At 46.7% G+C, this 17,947-nt stretch overlaps 1 protein-coding gene across 9 annotated transcripts in view; it reads right to left on the bottom strand.

Moving 5' to 3' along the window:
* Ubr4 (ubiquitin protein ligase E3 component n-recognin 4) overlaps positions 1-17,947 on the bottom strand; it is a 111,914-nt gene that overhangs the window by 51,955 nt on the left and 42,012 nt on the right. For 5 of the 9 annotated variants that reach the window (XM_027399858.1, XM_027399863.1, XM_027399857.1 and 2 more), the window contains exons 40-57: positions 16,594-16,776; positions 15,485-15,643; positions 15,018-15,170; positions 14,444-14,671; positions 13,261-13,418; positions 12,144-12,315; positions 11,585-11,786; positions 10,673-10,836; positions 10,020-10,236; positions 8,681-8,897; positions 7,922-7,954; positions 6,756-6,819; positions 6,258-6,392; positions 4,875-5,049; positions 4,058-4,141; positions 3,828-3,968; positions 2,730-2,851; positions 1,744-1,855 (exon numbers count right to left, since the gene is read on the bottom strand). In XM_027399858.1, coding sequence (XP_027255659.1) covers positions 1,744-1,855; positions 2,730-2,851; positions 3,828-3,968; positions 4,058-4,141; positions 4,875-5,049; positions 6,258-6,392; positions 6,756-6,819; positions 7,922-7,954; positions 8,681-8,897; positions 10,020-10,236; positions 10,673-10,836; positions 11,585-11,786; positions 12,144-12,315; positions 13,261-13,418; positions 14,444-14,671; positions 15,018-15,170; positions 15,485-15,643; positions 16,594-16,776 — 2,719 coding nt within the window. The remainder of the gene's footprint in view (positions 1-1,743; positions 1,856-2,729; positions 2,852-3,827; positions 3,969-4,057; positions 4,142-4,874; positions 5,050-6,257; positions 6,393-6,755; positions 6,820-7,921; positions 7,955-8,680; positions 8,898-10,019; positions 10,237-10,672; positions 10,837-11,584; positions 11,787-12,143; positions 12,316-13,260; positions 13,419-14,443; positions 14,672-15,017; positions 15,171-15,484; positions 15,644-16,593; positions 16,777-17,947) is intronic. The other 4 variants (XM_027399864.1, XM_027399865.1, XM_027399859.1 and 1 more) reach the window with 3 other exon arrangements.

The following is a 17,947-nucleotide window of genomic DNA, read 5'->3' on the forward strand; positions in this document are numbered from 1 at the left end:
AGCCTAGACTTTGTTCTACAAACAGGTCTGTGAGATTCAAACTGTACAATCATTGTGAGAAAAACCAAAACCAGGATTGAAATCTGAAGCTATAGACTAGAAACCGAGACCACTGTGACAGGCCCTGCCGGATCCCTTGTCTGGGGGAAGGCTATGGAAAGCCTTCTACCAAGGAGGAGGCCTGGGCGAGATCTCAGACTGTTAGACAAGGATGGAGATCTGCCTTTCACTTGCTGGGTTGCTAAACAAAGTCCTTTCTTAGAAATACTAACTTCCCACATTATGGGTGTGGGCAATGCATGTATGTGGAGGCCAGATTGATGCCAGTTGGCTTCTGTCATTCACTGAACCCAGCACTCACTGACTCTGGGTGACAGACTGCCAGTCAGCTCAGGCATTCGCCTATCTTCACTCCCCCAATGCTGGAGGTGTAGACTCAGGTCCTCATGCTTACAAGGCAAGCACTTTCCCAACTGAGCCACGTCCTAGCTGCCTCACCCAAGAAATCTTATTCTAGAAGAGTGTCTGAAAGCTCGTCACATACATTCCTCAAAATATGCACTGTGGGATGGGACTACAGTTCAATGGCAGAGTGCCTGTCCAACATGCACGAGGTCTAACTCAATTTCCAGCACTACAAAAGAAGACATGATTGTTCTATCTTACGTACCAGCTATATGTAGCTGCTGAGCACCTGAGACACAGCTAGTCCAAGTTGAGAACAAACTGCCAGGGGGAGCCAGACACTGGATTTTTTTTTTATACTAACTCTTACTTAAAACACCAATATATCACAAAATCTCTAAACTTACTGTAATTTATTTCTATTTTTCATAAAGGTGGTACTTGGCCATGCAAGTACATCATGAAGAAAGTCTGTGAAATTTGCTACCTATTATTATTATTATATATAATAAGTCCTCTCAGGATTCTGCTTGTAAGCAACAAATCAGACCCTAATGAAACTATGCCATGAAAAGCAGTTTTGTTCTAAATAAAAAATAAAATACACTTAATGTTTAGTCACTGTGACTTTTTTTACATTTACTATTTGTTTTTTGTGAGGTTTGTCACAGATCATGTGTAGAGGTCAAAGGACCACTATAGTGAGTCAATTCCTCCTACCATATGAGCCCCACGAAATCAATTCAAACTCAGGTTGTCAGGGTCAGTAGAACTTTACATACTGAGCATTCTCATTTCACTTGATAGGCAGGCTATCCTTGAACACTTAACCCTTCTGCTTTATCATCCTCCTGAGTGCCAAAGATATAGGTACTCCACAGCAATGTTTTGTTTTGTTTTAATTATTAACAATTACATAGAAGATCTCGGTTTCTTGATTTTGAAAATAGGGTCTTGCTACACAGACCAGGCTAGCCTCAAATTCAGTGTCTGTACCCTCACCCCACCCTTACTGCCTCAATGTCCTATCAATTTTTAAATTGTCTTTACATGTTTTTCCTATGGCTTTAGGATGTTTCAGCCAAATGAAAGACCTTTACTTAACCATGTAGAAACTAGTAATGCAGATGCTGTGTCCTGGAAATGTTCCCATGGCTTTGGCTCTATTTTATTCTATTTATATGCATTTTTATATGCCACCCTACTGTATACAACATTAAAGGGACAGACAACTGAAAAGCCCTCTGGTCAACATAAGCAGCATATCCCAAAGCTGCACCTTCTTTCTGGGCCCACTGGCCCACCGAGAGTACAACCTAAACCCAGACTTCACATTACCCATTGGAGTGTTGCTTCGAGGGGAGGAGGGCAATGTCACATGTCTCCGTTTGTTCCTGGGCCTTAAGACTCGAATTAGAGCTTGTTTGCAGGAGAAGCTCACAGCAGGGTCCTACGGTTTGAAAGGAAGGTGTCAAGCTCTGGTATTCCAACATCATGAGCAGTGACTCCAGCTTGTCAACCACTTACACAAGGCAGAAGTCTGTGTCTACTGTCACCTGCATCCTCCTGGCCAAATGCAGCAGGATGGAACAGGCCAGCCTCTCCAGACTTGGCATGGCAAGACCATTCACCACTTTCCTGTCTTTTAGCTGCTGGGGACAGTCTGCAAGGCCATTTGATCCTGAGGCCACTTTGGCTCTCTACAAATGAACTCTGGCTTTTTATCACATAAGCAAGCCCTCATGTTCCTTTCCTCTTTGGTCCATGCCATGAACAGCACTTTTTAACACTTATCTTCTGTAACAGGCACAACAACACAGCCATTCACGCATTCATTTAAACAATACTTACTCAACATTAATTCTACAGCATGCGTCAGACTACGCCCTGGGAAGAAAGCATTGATGAAGGACCACACCACCCCCTTTCCTAGCCTCATTCTCTGCTGCTTTTACTGGTTATTGTGATTACTGACTCCCATCAATTTTTTTTTTTTTTTAAGATTTATTTATTTTGTGTGTGTGGGTGTTTTGCTTGCATGTAGATCTGTGTACCACCTGTATATAATGCCCAAGGAGGCCAGAAGGTGTCAGATCCCTTGGAGCATAGTCACTGGCAGCTGTTACTTGCTATGTGGTTTCTGAGAATTGAACCCAGGGCCTCTGGAAGAGCAGCCAGTTCTTAACAACTGAGCTCCTCCACCTCTCCAGCCCTTCCCACCAGTTTTTAAGTCTATTTTATTTCATTAGGTTAGCAACATATTAAGACTAGTTTCCACACACTCCCAGACTGATCAGAGGCACCCGGGTTGTGTTGATACGTACAGGACACAACAGCATCTGCATGTAGATCTTGGATGCTGTGTTGATACAGTCCAGCTCGCAGGTACAATAACCATGGATAATGTCTACCAATGCATTAACAGTAGCTTCAATATGAGTGAGGCCTAAATGGAAGAAAAGGATTATCTGAAAATCTGTTGACAAAAACAACCCTAGTCCTTGAAAGCTTTGAGACAAAAGCCCAAATTTTGATTATCACATAGAGGGCAGCTGGACAAAAACAGACACACACAGCAAAGCAAACCAACACATACTGTGGTGTGGCCTGTCAATTGTGGTTGGGCTGTTTTATTACGTCTCCAAATTCTATAAATGTCCTCAAAAGCCCTTGCAGGCCCTGCACCAGAGAAGTTGACAACCCCAGAAAAGGCAGGAAAATTCAAGGTGGACAAATAACAACACCCCTATGATCCCTAACACCTGAGGTGTTGACAAAGTAGGTTTCTGACAGGCCTTTTAGTATGTAGGTCTCAAGTGGTACTCAAACAATAGGCCCTGGGCATCTACTCTTCTCTTTGGCTGTGGGGTTCTCCACTTTCCCCAACTTTCAGGAATGTGACACATAAGAGAACCAAGGCAACAACAACTTAGAAATGAAAATACTTTTCATGGCTAGTTCTACATTCCTATCTTCTGAACTGGCTCTCAACCAAGTGTTTACCTTTATTTCATTTTCAAAACAAGATTTCTCTGTGTAACAGTCCTAGCTGTCCTGGAACTCACTTTGTAGACCTGACTGGCCTCACGGAGATCAGTCTGCCTCTGCCTGTCTGGGATTAAAGGTATGCACTACCATGCCCAGTTCAAGTCTTTCAAATATTTTGTTTTTAAATAACAACTACAGAGTTGTCGTCATCATTGTCCCCAATGTGAACCATGCAATCCCACTCAAAGGAAGGATACGTAACACACACACACACACACCCCTCTGCCCATCACACTACTGGTCAACATGGGCAGCAATGCACGGAGCTCACACATGTCTCTCTGCTACTGCTCTGGAGGAAAAGGTCACAGTGTTGAAGGGTTTACACCTACTTTACTAATATCAAGATCCAAGTACCCTTGCTAACATGATACCTGGCAGGCAGGCAGGTGCCAGGAAGGCATTCTTGGGCTTAGAGGCATGGAGTTTCCAGAAGTGGTTCACAAGCTGAGTGATGAAACTACAGCTGTCTCCTTCCACCTGCTTCTGTGGTTCTTTCCCCTCATCCGCTCCTTCTACGCAGGAGAAAGGAAATTATTAACGATGGTAAATCGAAGACAGAATTCAATTTGTTTTAAGGTTAACTCAGGTCAAGGAAGCTTGCCTGCGGAGGGAGTTTCAACTGGGGCCCCAATCAATATGCCAACTATCCCTAGATTCCAGCAGGCACATCTGGGGAAAAAACAGTCTGGGAAAGGAACATCACAGAAAACATTGTGTGTTAGAATTAGATAGAGAGGGGAGCATTCAGGATCTTTACAGCAGAGTCAAAGATGCCTGTTCCAACCATTTGACTAAACCCAGGGGAATGTCTGAGATTCCTCTAGATTGATTCCAGGATTGTACCGTTAGAAGGACAGACAGGAAAGCAATGGCATACAGGAACACGCAGGTGATAAGGAACTGCAGAGGCATCAACGAGCTTTTTCTAATGATGGCCAACCAGGTTTGGTACTGAGCCATCCATAGCCAGCCAATGTGAGGAGAGATGATGGAAGAAGCACTGAGAAGCCACTACACTAAGTACTGCCGACAGAACAGAAACCACAGCACGCAGCACACTGTCTCCAAGTACTAGGGCAAAACCAAGCTCAGCTTCACCCAAAGAACACAACCTTCTGTACCCCTCTACAAAGAGATACAGTGTAAGAAAATCCCACTCCTGCCATATCAGGGCAAAACCGAGCTCAGCTTCACCCTGGAATAACTTCACAACAGACTAGCTGAGATTCTGAACACTAAGCAAATTCAAGGATGGTCAGGTTAGTTAAAATGGGGCAACGTCAGAGACTCTACAAAGTTATAAAACAGGGAACAGATTATCTGTCATCAGAGTCAACAAGAACAGGAAGAGCATGACAAAGGGCAAAGAAGGTGCACTAAGCAGGTTTCAGGACCACGGCCTCATAGGCCAAGTTCACCTGTTTCCATCTGGGGCAGCTTTGACTCCGTAAAGTGCACAAGGTTGTTAGGACGCATGATGGCAATTGAGCGAGCTGTGATCACTAGTCGCTGGAACACCTCAGGGTCTAAGTCCTTGCCTTCTTTGCTGGATGTGTTGAGACACTGCACAGCTTTGCTCAGCAAGGCCTGGTCCTATAAAACACAGGGTCATAGAGGGTCAACCATAAACAAAAGCAGCACACTAAATCACATGGAGGTCTGGAAACTCCTCTCAAGAACTGTCACCAGTAATCAAATCAATCTTCAGGCTGTCCAATGTTCAACTCCCTGACACAATATCAACAGTCTTTTATAAAGTCAACCAGGGGCCAGGCAGTGGTGGTGCATGCCTTTAATCCCAGCAGTCGGGAGGCAGAGGCAAGAGGATCTCTGTTAGTTTGAGGCCAGCCTGGTCTACAGAGCGAGTGCCAGGCCAGGCTCCAAAGCTACACAGAGAAACCCTGTGTTGAAAAACCAAAAAGTCAACCAGGGGGTAGTGGTGGCGCAGGCCTTTAATCCTAGCACTCTGGAGGTAGAGGCAGACAGATCTCTGAGTTAAAGGCCAGCCTGGTCTACAAAGTGAGTTCCAGGACAACCAGAGCTGATACACAGAGAAACCCTGTCTTGGAAAAGACAAACAAAAAAGTCAACAACCACATAATCGGCTCCATGAAAGTAGCATCCACTCAATCATCAAACTACAGCAGCCAATCACTTCCTCTGGCAGTAGTTATCACTAGCAGGACCTTTACCCAAGGATGATGCTTCTAAAACAACCTTTCCTTGGGAAGCTTTGGCAAGCTGAACTCATTCCTTGATGTTAAGGGAAAGAGGCACAAACACCGGGCTGGCAGTGTCCCCAGTGCCTTTCCTCCTACTGGTCTATAATGTCATGTTTTCCATCTACCCAAAGAGGCCCAGCTCACCCCTCCTTCGGCAGTTACTAGCTTTTGTACTCACCCTGTGAGGCCCAACAATAAGTAACCCCCAGTCAACAACCACCTACCACACTTGCATGCCTCTCACCTAGCCCACAGCTGAGGACTTGGGACAACAGTGTATTAACCACCTATGGCACTTTCTGGACCCTTGCACTTTCCCATGGAGAAGCAGGCACCAATACTCACTCTCTTTTTTAAAACTTGCCGATCCGGTCAGAGAAAGAGAAAAATAAAGTGATGTGCTAGTGGCTTACTAGATTGCTTCCTCAGTCTAGAGTAGATTTCATACATCTCTTGGGAGAAACTTGGAACTGGCTTACTCCACTAGGGCCTTGCTTTACAGATGAAGAGTCAACTGATTTGACTCCCTCAGGACAATTTCCATTTCTACAGAAGGCCTCCCAGGGAGAGAGGGATTACCTTGTGGCTATGGTAGGCTGAGCGGCTGGTGTGCAGGCTGGCCAGGAGGCTCTTTGACTGCTGTTGCACACTGGCAGGTGCTGGCAGGGAGAGCAGCAAAGTGGCCAGCTCCTGGGCTGCATGCTTGTTTCTCTCCTGATGTGGAAGACAGCATGATTATCACTCACCCCTCAGTGCAGTGAAGAATGCCCTCTAGTCTGCCCGCCGCCCTCCCTCCCTCCCTCCCTCCCTCCCTCCTCCCTCCCTCCCTCCCTCCCTCCCTCCCTTCCTTCCTTCCTTCCAGGCCAGCCAAGATAGGTTATCCACCACTGACTAGAAAGAGCAGAAAAGCTGTTGAAGCTATAACCCTCCCACGACACAGGTGCAAAGCTCGGAGATGCTTTGCAAACCAGGACTGTGCTGTCAGTATTCTTATGCTTCAAAGCAGCAGGCCTCAGTCAACAACCCTACTTCCTGCCTCTTCAGAAAGCTCCCGTGTGCTTTGAAGAAATGACTTGCCTTCTCAATGATCGGGCCAACAGCAAAGCAGCTTTCCAAGGCTTCCAAAGAACTCACGACCAGCCTGGGGAGACAGAAACCCTGGCTTGAGTACAAGCACTGTTCTCTCTGCCTCATGTCAGCCCGGAAAGCTGTAGTATTGAGGACCTTGGGGAGAGCTATCAAATGCCAAATACAAAATCAAAGCGCAATAAAACCTGCCACAGGCACCGTGCATATCGCTGCTGTGTTACAGGCCAGAAGAAACCTGGCTCCTGCTTGGAGATCAACCTGAGGCCATGTTCATAATCCGCCACTCAAAGACGGGGCTTTTCTTCCTCAAAGAGGATAAATGTGCTTCCTTCTACTGCCTGTGGCAAGGATCCTGAGATGGGCTTAAGTCTCGATGCAACAGTGCCCGAAGCTCAGGTGCTCAGAGATCAGTGGGCAAAGGGAGGCACAAGGGAGAAGTTAAAGCCATCTATTTACATTGGCAATGTTAAGGTTATGCTTCTGCTTACACAGCCAGGAAAATGCACACAGGCATTTCCTATGGGCTCTACGTACAGGAGCAAACTATTTTTAGATGCATGCTGCTAGAACATTCAAAGATAGTGTGAAGCGTATTTAGAACACGGAACTTCTCCATTAGGAAAGAAGCAGGAAGTCCAGCCATTAAATAGTACCTAACAGATAACATGCTCTAGGCTTACTCCTGTGAATTCCCATGGCATAGTAAAACAACCATCATCCTGACAGCTGGGGTCTGGACAGGAAAGGAAAGCACTGAGAAGGTAGCTGGAGTGATAAAGGAAGGCGCCAACGATAGAGGGAAGATGGAGGAAGCACAGGATAAAGGGAAGTGGAGCAAGCTGCAGGAGCTTATGAACCAGTAGGGCATGTTGCCCCTCTACCCCCATCCCTTCGCATCCGTTGTACAGAATGAGCAGCAAGGAAGGGTTAAGGAAGACAAAGCCAAGAGGCTGATGTGACCAACACCAAGGGTGCACTCACAGTCCCAGGTAGGCTCCAGTTTACACATGGAGAGCTCTGCAGCCATGCAATGATCAGAACAGAAAGTAGCAGGACTTGGAACAGAAGCGAATCAGCGCAAAGCCACACCAATGCGGACGCTGCTCTCTGACACACACGCACTCGTGCAGAGAAAAGAAACAGGGCATACTAACCGGTCCAGCTTGGTTAGGGACTCAGTTTCAGAACTTGGGGGAGAAGCAAAGGGAAAAAAAAAGAAAAAAATGTGAAGCTCAGAGAAACCTAGAAACACATCCTAAGCAAACGATATATGAATTTGGGGGGGGGGGAAGAAAGGCAGAAGTGGGGAGGCTGTTGGTGGGGCACAGCAACTCCAAGCATGGCTATCTCAGGGCTTACAATGTAAGAAACCCACTCTTACATCCAGACCTGCTTCATCTACCATGGCAAACCAGCAGCCACCCAGCACAAAGAAGCCAAGCATGTGCTTACGAATGCCACCGTAGGGAGCTCTAAGGACACTGCACTCTCCTGCAAGATGCTGTGGCAGCCTCTCTTGCTGGCAGTGTTATTACCACAGAGTAGGAACTTCCACAGAGAAAGACGAGAAGATGACGCGATTGGCACAGAGGGAGGATGTTTGCTGGTGTTTCAGTCTGGATTCTAATCTAGAGTTTAAGCACTTTCTGACCTGCAGCCTCTGGCTATCCCAAATGCTTATGGAACATTAAATAAATGACCAAGCTTCTATCTAGACAGAGATCCAGCATTAGATTCCTCTGAGCCTATCTCCCAGGCTCTGTGCTTATATTAGGGAGAAACTGAATGCTCAGGGGACTGTGTAAGAACTTGACAATCACAGACTAAGGCTTGGGAGATTCAAGACATAGAAGGGCTCTGCAGTCAGTGCAAAATGGTTAAGAATTAAAGCCAAACCCTGCCAACACTGGTACCTCTCCAGGACAGTGCCACTGGTCGTAGTTGGAGCGGCTGAGTCACTCTCCCCAGTGCCATTGGTCTGATTCAGGTTGGAAGGGCAGATGTTGCTGACAGAAGCAGAAGGGAATTCTTCTGGCGGCTCATCAGGCCAGCCAAACTGCTCCTTAGTCTTGCCGTAAATTTTTACAGCATCAATCATGGTGACTCCTGCTGGATCCACCGAGGCACCGACTGCAATAAGAGAAGCCTTTAGGAAGCATATTTACTAAGAGCTCACACCACCCTCCAAGGAAAAGCACAGCACGGTCAGGCACACGTTCATCTCAGACTCGGGAGCCATGTCTGCCGAGACACTTGGCAGCACTCACTGCTGAATGCACAAGGAACAGTTCAATGGACCACAGTCTGGTATCTCCCACCTGGGAGAGACCCTGACCTTAACTCTAAGGATCCTCTGGCACTCACTGGTGTTCTACCTCCCAGCCCTTACTCCCAGCGATCTGTAAGCACTTTCTTTGCTCAGCGTTCAAGTCATCACCATCCACACAAAAGCAGCTATTTCTAGGAGAAAGAACTTCAGCTAAGTGGTCAGTAAGTGATAGAGAACACACATGATCAGGGATGCAGCTCACTTGAGTGCTTGCTAGATTCCATCCCTAACACCACACAGACCGGCATTGTGACATACACCTCTAATTCCATAACTCAGGAAGTGGACGCAGGAGGATCCGAGGTTCAAGGTCACCCTCAGCTATACAGTGAGTTCAAGGACAGCCTGGGATAGACGAGATCCTGTCTATAAATGGATGGATAAATTAAATGTAAAAGGCTTTGAGCCAGGGATATAATTCAGCTGATAGAGCACCTCCTGATTTCATGTATCAGTCTTGCCTCCTCTGACATGGAAGAGGTCCACCAATAAGGCCAATGCAACACCAAAGCAAGCAGTAGCTAACTGAGCCTGCCCTCCCTCTACCACAACATCTATTCTTTTAATAGGCCTAATGGCGTTGGTCTGTAATCCCAGATACTGAGAAGGCTAAGGCAGGAGGATCCCAAGTTCAAGTCCTGTTTGACCTATAGAATGGGAGCCCCTGTTTCAAAATAAAAAGTTTAAAAGGGCTGGTGATATTGCTTAGTGGTAGAGTATTTGCATAACGTGCATGAAGTCCAGGGTTCAATTCCCAGTACCATCAGCAAGAAAAAAAAAAAGCAGTCTTCTTTCCCAAAAGCCTACCTCTTAAACCTCAAATAAAGGGAGACCCAGGTAGAACAGGGATTCCTAACAGTGGAGGGCCACCTAGTGGTCATCCACTCTAGTCACAATGAGAAGGCCCCATGTGGATCACTCACTGAAGAGGTTCAGCTTCTTGTCAGCCTGCAGGGCTTCTTCTCTAGTGAAGGGGAAGTCAAACCAGCGGGAACGGCTCAGATTAAGCTGCATGGTTCTGCCAAAGATCTCGATGTATGATGGGGCCCGTTCAATTGCCTGGGTCCCAATCTGGATCCGCATGCCTGTCATCACCATAGTGCTGCTGTTGTTACTAATCTCAATGGTGAAGCCACCAGGCTGCAAGGACAAAAGCACATGTCAGAAATCTCCAGAATCCTTCACCCCACACTGCCTCTATAATAGCTACTACATAAACTTCATTTCGTTTTAACTCCATCCTAATCATGCCATGACTGAGGGAGAAGAGAGGCAGGGTCAGGCTTCCTTCCCCTGAGCATTAACCACCCTGTTGTTCCTGCTAACAATGGTGGGACTCAAGACCTTCAGCAGTTGAAATATTGATTTGTTCAAGGATCATTTGAGCAGAAGTGAGCAACTCTGAGTACATATTCTGTGTCTGATTCTAAAGACGATATGAGGCTAGCTAGCCCGACTGCTCAGTGGTGGAGTGCCTGGGTTCAAGCCTAGTGCTGAAAAGACAGCCACGAGTTGTTCACAATAACTGTCACAAGAGTACTAACCAGAAAGTGAGCCAGACCTGGGTGCTCCTCACCTTGGTGTTCGCCACGTACATGCCAGTGGAGTTCAGCCTGTGCTTTATCTGTTGTGCATTGTAGACTTGCAGGAGGTCATTACCACCAAACTCCACATCTGTCAGCTGCTGGTTGTGTTCAAAAAAGTCGATGGGGAAGGTCACCTGGCTGGATGTGCGGGCTGCTGTGGGAGGACAGTGCCAGATTGCCAGAGAGCCCTGGTGTGTGCTCTCAGCACCTCTGCTCTCACTGCTCTCAAGGCTCTTATGCTCCAATCCAACAAGATCCCATCATGATGTTTACTCGAGGTCAGCTTTCTAGCAACATCTCCCCAACCATGTGACTTGCTCTACAAAACTTGCTATCCGTATGGAGTGTACAGTTCATAACACAACAATCTATTTCTTTACAGGACATCATCATCATCTCAATCATAGAAACTCAACAACAAATTTAAGAAAACGTGATGATGCCTGCAGTGTACTTCACTTAGCCAGGATCATTCCCTCCTAAAATCATGCTTCCTCTTTTCAAACAGTCCTCTCATAGCAAGACGATGTCCACACTATTTTGTGGGAAATTAGCCAACTGAGGGATCTACCTTTCAATTAGATCAAACGCACAGGTAAGCCACTTCCCTTAACCCCAAAGCTGAAGATAACACTCTTGGGGCACCCAGAATGGCTGGCTCAAAGTGGGTAGCAAGTCTATGGCTATACCACCCTGAATGTGCCCGATCTCATCAAAGTAGGTAGCAAACGGTGGTTACCATGTAGGCCTTTATTTCAGAAAATTACCCAGAACTGGTCTCTGATCTCACCAAGTGTGCAAGCAGGAAAGCCAGCGCTTCTTCTGGCCATCACGGGGACCTACTCTGTCACTGTCTAGAAGACTGCTGAACCCACGCCCCCATGGTTCTGGAGGGGCCTTACTGATCGTAGCTGTTTTGCGCTTTCGCACAGGCTTCATGATGCTGATGACACTGCTGGGCTGTAGGGAGGGCTGGAGCCAGTAAGAGGTGTTCTCCACATTGGCCATGTAAATGCGCAAGCTGCCGTCCTCACACAGCAGGATCATGGTCGTCCGCTGCTGCTCATTGCAGGCCGTGTGCCTAATGGCAACCATGTCTTGGATCTAGGAGGAGAGGATAAAAGGGGAGCGGGGTATGGGTGGGGGGTACACTGGGTTAGTTCTCACACCTGTGGCTCAAGAGCCTCAGAGAAAGGTGATAAAACCTCAGGCTCCACAGGCCAGTTGGGTTGCAAAAGTGCAGCAAACACAGAAGCTAGAAGAGACAACTTTCTTGTTTGTTTCTTGAGATATGGGCTCAATATGTAACTTAGGCTGGCCTCCAAATTCTTTATCCTCTTGCTTCGGCATCCCCAGTGCTAGCTTGTGGATGTGTGGCACAGTATGAAGATGGAGAAACATTTTCGAGCTGCCAGCCACAGAATAAATTCCTAAGTAGGAAATATAGGGAGGGGCACTGACCTTGGCTTTGGCTGGAAGAGTCTTAATCTCCTGGATGAGGAAAGTGTCTGGTTTCACCATGACTACCAGAGGCACGCCAGTAGTCTGCTGGACACAACAGACCAAGCCAGGGTGGTTCATCACCTCAGACCACTGGCAAAGTGCAGGAGAAGTCTTACTGCCACCATTGGAGCTGCAGGCAACAAGAATGGACATGGTGTCACTCACTACCCCAGTTCCTTTTCAGTTCCTTCCTTAAAAAGGACTCTCCTAGGAGTAGCTATGTAACTCAGCACAGAGTCCCTGGCCAAGGGTTCAGATTCACCGTGGGCCAGCTGACTAAGAGCCGCATGGGTGCTACCATCCATCACTCCAGTGCGCCCCCAAGAGTCCTCTCCAAAACTTCACTACTTGGGAATCAGTGGCCTTTTGAGACTATCAACTATCAAGGCCATAGAGTTGCCGAAGGTGGGTGGCATGGTGTCCCATACAGTTCTTCTGCCCATTTGATATCATTGCAAACCAGGTTAATATACCCTACAGATCTAAAACAGTCTTCAGTAGCAGCTAAGAAGTAGAAGAGACACTGAGTCTCCTCCTCTCCTTCCCTAAAATAGAACTCAGCACTGCACACCCACCTCTGACACCCAGAAGCTGATGAGCAGACTTACCGGCCCCAGTTCTAGCCACACCCTCAGGACTGATGTGCGTCCTACTTACTGATGGGGAGGGACGGTGGGCTTCTGAAGGAGGCAAAATGAAAGGGCCTTGGGGCAGGGTGAGCGAGTGCCTTCACTGGCACTGTCTCCTCCTTAAAACTTGGCCATTGTTAAAATCGCACCAGTTGCCTTGACTAAAGGTTTTTTCCCTGTGTAACAGTGAACCCTCTCAGTGAACCCCTATAAGGGCTACCTCTTACAGCCTGGTGTCTCCATGGTGAAGAACAAGCAATAGGTAGCCCAACCTGCCAACCATGGCTGTTTGGCTTTAAAGATACTCAACTGGAGTAGTGCAAGGCTGGTCAGAGCCAGCATGTGAAGCAGTAGTGGAGACTCGAGGGGTGAGGACGAGAAAGGAGGGCAGAGAGCCCTACTAAGGCAGGGCATCAAGGAGAACGGCACTCCACGACTATGCTCACCTTTTGATGTTGATGGGGAAGAGCTGCAACACCTCCAGAGTGCTCCTGCTGACCGTGGCTGCAAAGGACTTGCCCTGACTGTAGCTGAAGAAAAGCATCTGCAGCACGTGCGAGTAGTACACAGACACACCGCCACCCGCCACCTGGCTGTTACTGTCCTGCAGGAGAAAAGACACGCATGGGCAAGATTTCACTTACTGGCTGGAACCAAGATTCTGGGGTAGGGAGGACTTTAAACCACCACAGGCATTTCCACACCCAAAGCATGAGACCTCTACAAGTAAGCTTCCCATGAAGGTTGAGATGAACAGACTTAGAAAATATTACATCACACAAAAGTAAATTCTAGGTAAAGGAACGGTGCCTCTGAGGGGCAGCTTGGAGAAGAAGACCCTGGCTGATGGTGCTAATGAAGACACGTGCCTCTACTAGGAAGAGCACACTTCTGCTAGGTAGGCAGGATGACCCTGGTGAACAGCTACCTGGAAAAAAAGCAGGCCTGATCTGTCTCAGGAGAATTGACAATATTCTACACTATAAATCTCCCCACTTGTCCAAACAACTAAACCTTGGAATCTCTGTCTCTGTAAAACATGCTTAATTGCTCAAAGTGTAACATGGGGCTGCGAAACTATATAAGCTGATGGGAATTTCTGTTCAGGGATGGCTCCCTTTTGTGCATTACCCAGAACTGGTTATATGCTACTATTTAAGAGATTTTTCCAAGCTGGAGTGATGGCTTTAGAGGTTAAGAGCACGGACTGCTCTTCTAGGGGACCTGGGTTCAATTCCTAGATCCACATGGCAGCTCATATTATCTGAAACTCCAGTTTCAAAGGACCTGATACCTTCCTTCTTCTGGCCTCAGTGCCATATGTATGTGGTACACAGACATACACACAAGCAATCACCCATACACATAAAATAAAAAGGACATTTTTAGAAAGGTGATGGGTTGGAGTGACTCGTCACTGGGAAGGCATAGTAACTCCCTTAACAGATGCTAAGAAGCAAGGACCTTGCAGCTGAGTCACCTTAGTGATTTCGATTTTGCTATTAGGTAAAAAGAAGCTAAGTACACATGCATGCACACACAAGAAAAAGAAAACTAAAAGGAAACAACAGAGGAGTTGCTAAACAAATCAAACAAGGAACAGAAGGAAGTGGCAAGATGTGCTCTAACCTTCAGGTCCTCATGATTTATTTCCAGTACATTAGTGACATAGAAGGGACCCTGCTGGGCACTGCTGGCTTCCTCCATGAGCTGGGTGTACATGTACCCAGCAGAGGACATGATGACAATGATGTTCTTGCCTTCTTCATTGAAAAGGAAGGTAACATCTCTTATCTTTGAGCTCGGCAGCAGAAAGTAGAAGGTTGGACTCAAGGCATCAATAGATAGGTCGTAAATCTGCAGGGTGACAGGAGCAGTAAAGAAGTGTGATCTCTTTCAGTCTCCCCCCTAAAACACCCCAGTGACTTCTAACAGCTATAACTTCATAGCGTTGGGCATTCCACCCTCCAGTCGACAAGGCCTTAACTTGTAGTAAGGTGTTAGGCACTGTGGTGCACATAAAAACAAATGTGTTCCAAATCCTTCAAGTTGTGAGTGGGATGAAATTCACAGATTTATAACAAGTACTGACAGACGTGTGAAGAACCAGTTCCTACAGACACGTATCTACTTATCAATGCAAGCAAGTGATACTTGTTTTTAATTCAAGTGTTCTAGAATTAAGAAAGTCAGAACCACTTACCTTGACAAAGTCTGCAGTGACAATAGCCAGCTCTGTCTGTGATCCAGGTAACCACACAGCTTTGATGATGAAGTTCCCTGTCGCCAACTGGGGATGTAACACCAAGTGATCCGAAACAGAGCCAGAGCTACTGAAGGTGAGCACGTGGCAGTCCTGGGGCATGGGTTAAACAACAAAAAGTTAAAATGTGACTGCTAAAGTGGGCTGACTAATTTCACGTCAGAGCTCCCATGTTTCCTTCCTAATATTCCCTGCCTCCAGATTGCATTCAGACTGCCTAGACACTCAGGTTTCCAGAACACACAAAGATCAGAGCACCCGCAAGACATGAGTGAGCTCAGAGAAAGACCTCTGCATTCCAGTGGCTTTTATGCTTTCAGCTATCAGTGAGGAGAAGGTGAAGGAGAGGCCAGGGAAGACTTGGTCAGCACTCACAGCTCTGGGAGTCACTCCTGCACTGGTATTACCTTCAGCCCACACACTGCCAGGTAGTCCTCCTTGCAAGGGTTTCCAGTAAGACTCAGCACTGTGAAGGGAACCGGAGCAGAGGCCAAGCGAGTCAGAGTCAACTTCCTCTTGCTGGAATCCGCTTGTTTCAGGAGTGCGGAGAGCTGCAGCACTGTGATCTGTAAAGGAACCACCACCTGCTTAGCCCCAGTCCCAGGGCCAGCCCTCAGAGTCCAAAGCAGGTGGCAAGGTTCCTTGGGAAGGGGTGTGGGTCACTGGTGGACTTTATGGATTAAGTCTCTCAGGAAATGCCTAGATGAAGATTAGCCTCTGTTTCTCCACAAAGAAATGGAAGACCATGCATGCCCTCTTTCCAGTGAGGGCAAAAGAAATGAGAAATGAAATCAACTTTTCTGTGCAGAATCTTTCCATAATATAGTTAATTCCAGACAGGTATGGTGGCACACGCCTTTAATCCCAGCACTCAGGAGGCAGAGGCAGGCAGATCTCTGTGAGTTCTAGGCCAGCCTGGTCTACAAAATGAGTTCCAGGACAGTCAGGGCTGTTACACAGAGAAACTCTGTCTCGAAAAACCAATAATAATAATAATAATAATAATAATAATAATAATAAGTTAATTCCTACGCACCACTGTCCACATGCGTCCTGTTAAGCACTTTCTGGGTCAGCTGCTTTAAGGAATATCCACACTTCCACTTAAGGTTAAAACAACGGGCAACAACAGAGAACAGATACCTAACTAGCATTTCTCCACCTTAGCATCTGTAAAGAGCAGGAAGGACTACACAAGGAACACTGGTCTTCCTATGAAGGCTTCTGCCTCCCGGCTTGTGCCTTTCAGTGCCCCAAAATGGGCACAACTGGGAACTAAGCTGTCTTCAACACCAGCTGATCACTGCCTTTCCCTAGTCATTTCAGTTTTAGGGATAGCCAAATGACTCAGGTTCAAGCCAAAAGGGCTACTGAGATCAGTCTTGAAAGCATTCTCACAAAGCAGAGGATGCTTCCCCCCTCCCAGGGTCTACCTGAACACGGTTATCTCTCAGCTCCATTTAACACTTAAGATAATCAGGACCTAAAATGACTGGGAAGGAATCATGGAACCTACCTTGCCTTTTTCGTGGCTGACAGCTAAATGCTGGCGGCGCCCATGGGGGGAAGAAAGCACACACATAGCCACCCGCCTGAGCACATGGGCGCTAATCAGCTGCCGTATAGTCTGGCCCTGGTCTCCACTGTAATTCATCCGAACATTCTCAAAGGCACCCTCCTGTGAGCCTAAGGTCGGAACCTGGAAGAAGGGAAAAGCAGAAAAAGTACTGAAGTAAGCATATAACAAGCATGGCACCCTTTAGTCATTCAAAAACACTGGATCTGGGAGGAGCTGGGTGTTTGTGAATCTGGTCAAAATAAATTATATGCAAGCATATAATTCTCAAATAATAAAATTACTAACAACAACAACAACAAAGAAAAGTAGTAGGGCATGGTGGCAGAAGCCTTTAATCCCAGCATTTGCAAGGCAGAGGCAGATGGATCGCATGTGTTCCAGGCTAGCCTGGTCTATATAATGAGTTCAGGCTAGCAAGCCACCCAAATGAACAAACAAGCAAACAAGTATCATGTAATGGACTTCAGCTTCTAATACACCATGCTCAGCTAATTTTCAGTCTGTTTAGAATAGCAAAGTGAATCATGCAAGTAAATTAAGTACTGACTGTTTATTAATGTTAAAATCTATTTTCACTTATAAACTGATGGTAGTGATGATATAGAGTGTTTTTCTTTCATGCATCCCACCTGGCAAAAGTGAAGTTGGCAACTTGATGGGTCATCAACTCAAGTCTTTAGTTTTGGATGTCAATATCTAAAATCATACATCCTCCACTCTAAGAGGACTGGTGTTAATGAAACACCAGTGTATGTCCACACATGTATTCCTGGGTACAACTCACTCTCTCATGGTTCCCTTTGAAATCTATCATGACCTCATTCCTGGTGACTATTCTATTCTTGCCCCTCCAGGAACTGTCTCTTACCTACCCCCTCAAGTCAGGAGTCTGCATGCAAAGCTGGGCAGCCAGCCCTAAAGCCGACTAACAAATGCATTCCCAAGTTGAGAGAACAAGGGAAAGCTGTCCTTAACTCAGGGCTGGAGGCCAGAAAAGGACAAAGCTACTGAGCCTTAGTAGTCAAGAGGCTTTCAATTTTCTGTTAAAGTGCCCCAGAATGGAGCGCCTCACATCTTAGGAGTTGATGCATTCAGAAGCTTCAGTAAAAAGAAGACTTCCTCCCCAAATACCCAGATTCTTGTCACTCAGCTCAGCTATGGTTACCTCACTGCTCAGATTACAGCTGAGGAAGGACATGAGTGAACTCAGATACTAGGTTCTACACGGCCTGGGACTGACTAACTCTAAGTCTATCCCCAGTTTCTCTGGCACACATTGGGATGCCATGAT

This window comes from Cricetulus griseus, chromosome 2 (assembly GCF_003668045.3).
Source record: "Cricetulus griseus strain 17A/GY chromosome 2, alternate assembly CriGri-PICRH-1.0, whole genome shotgun sequence".
Lineage (NCBI taxonomy): Eukaryota > Metazoa > Chordata > Mammalia > Rodentia > Cricetidae > Cricetulus > Cricetulus griseus.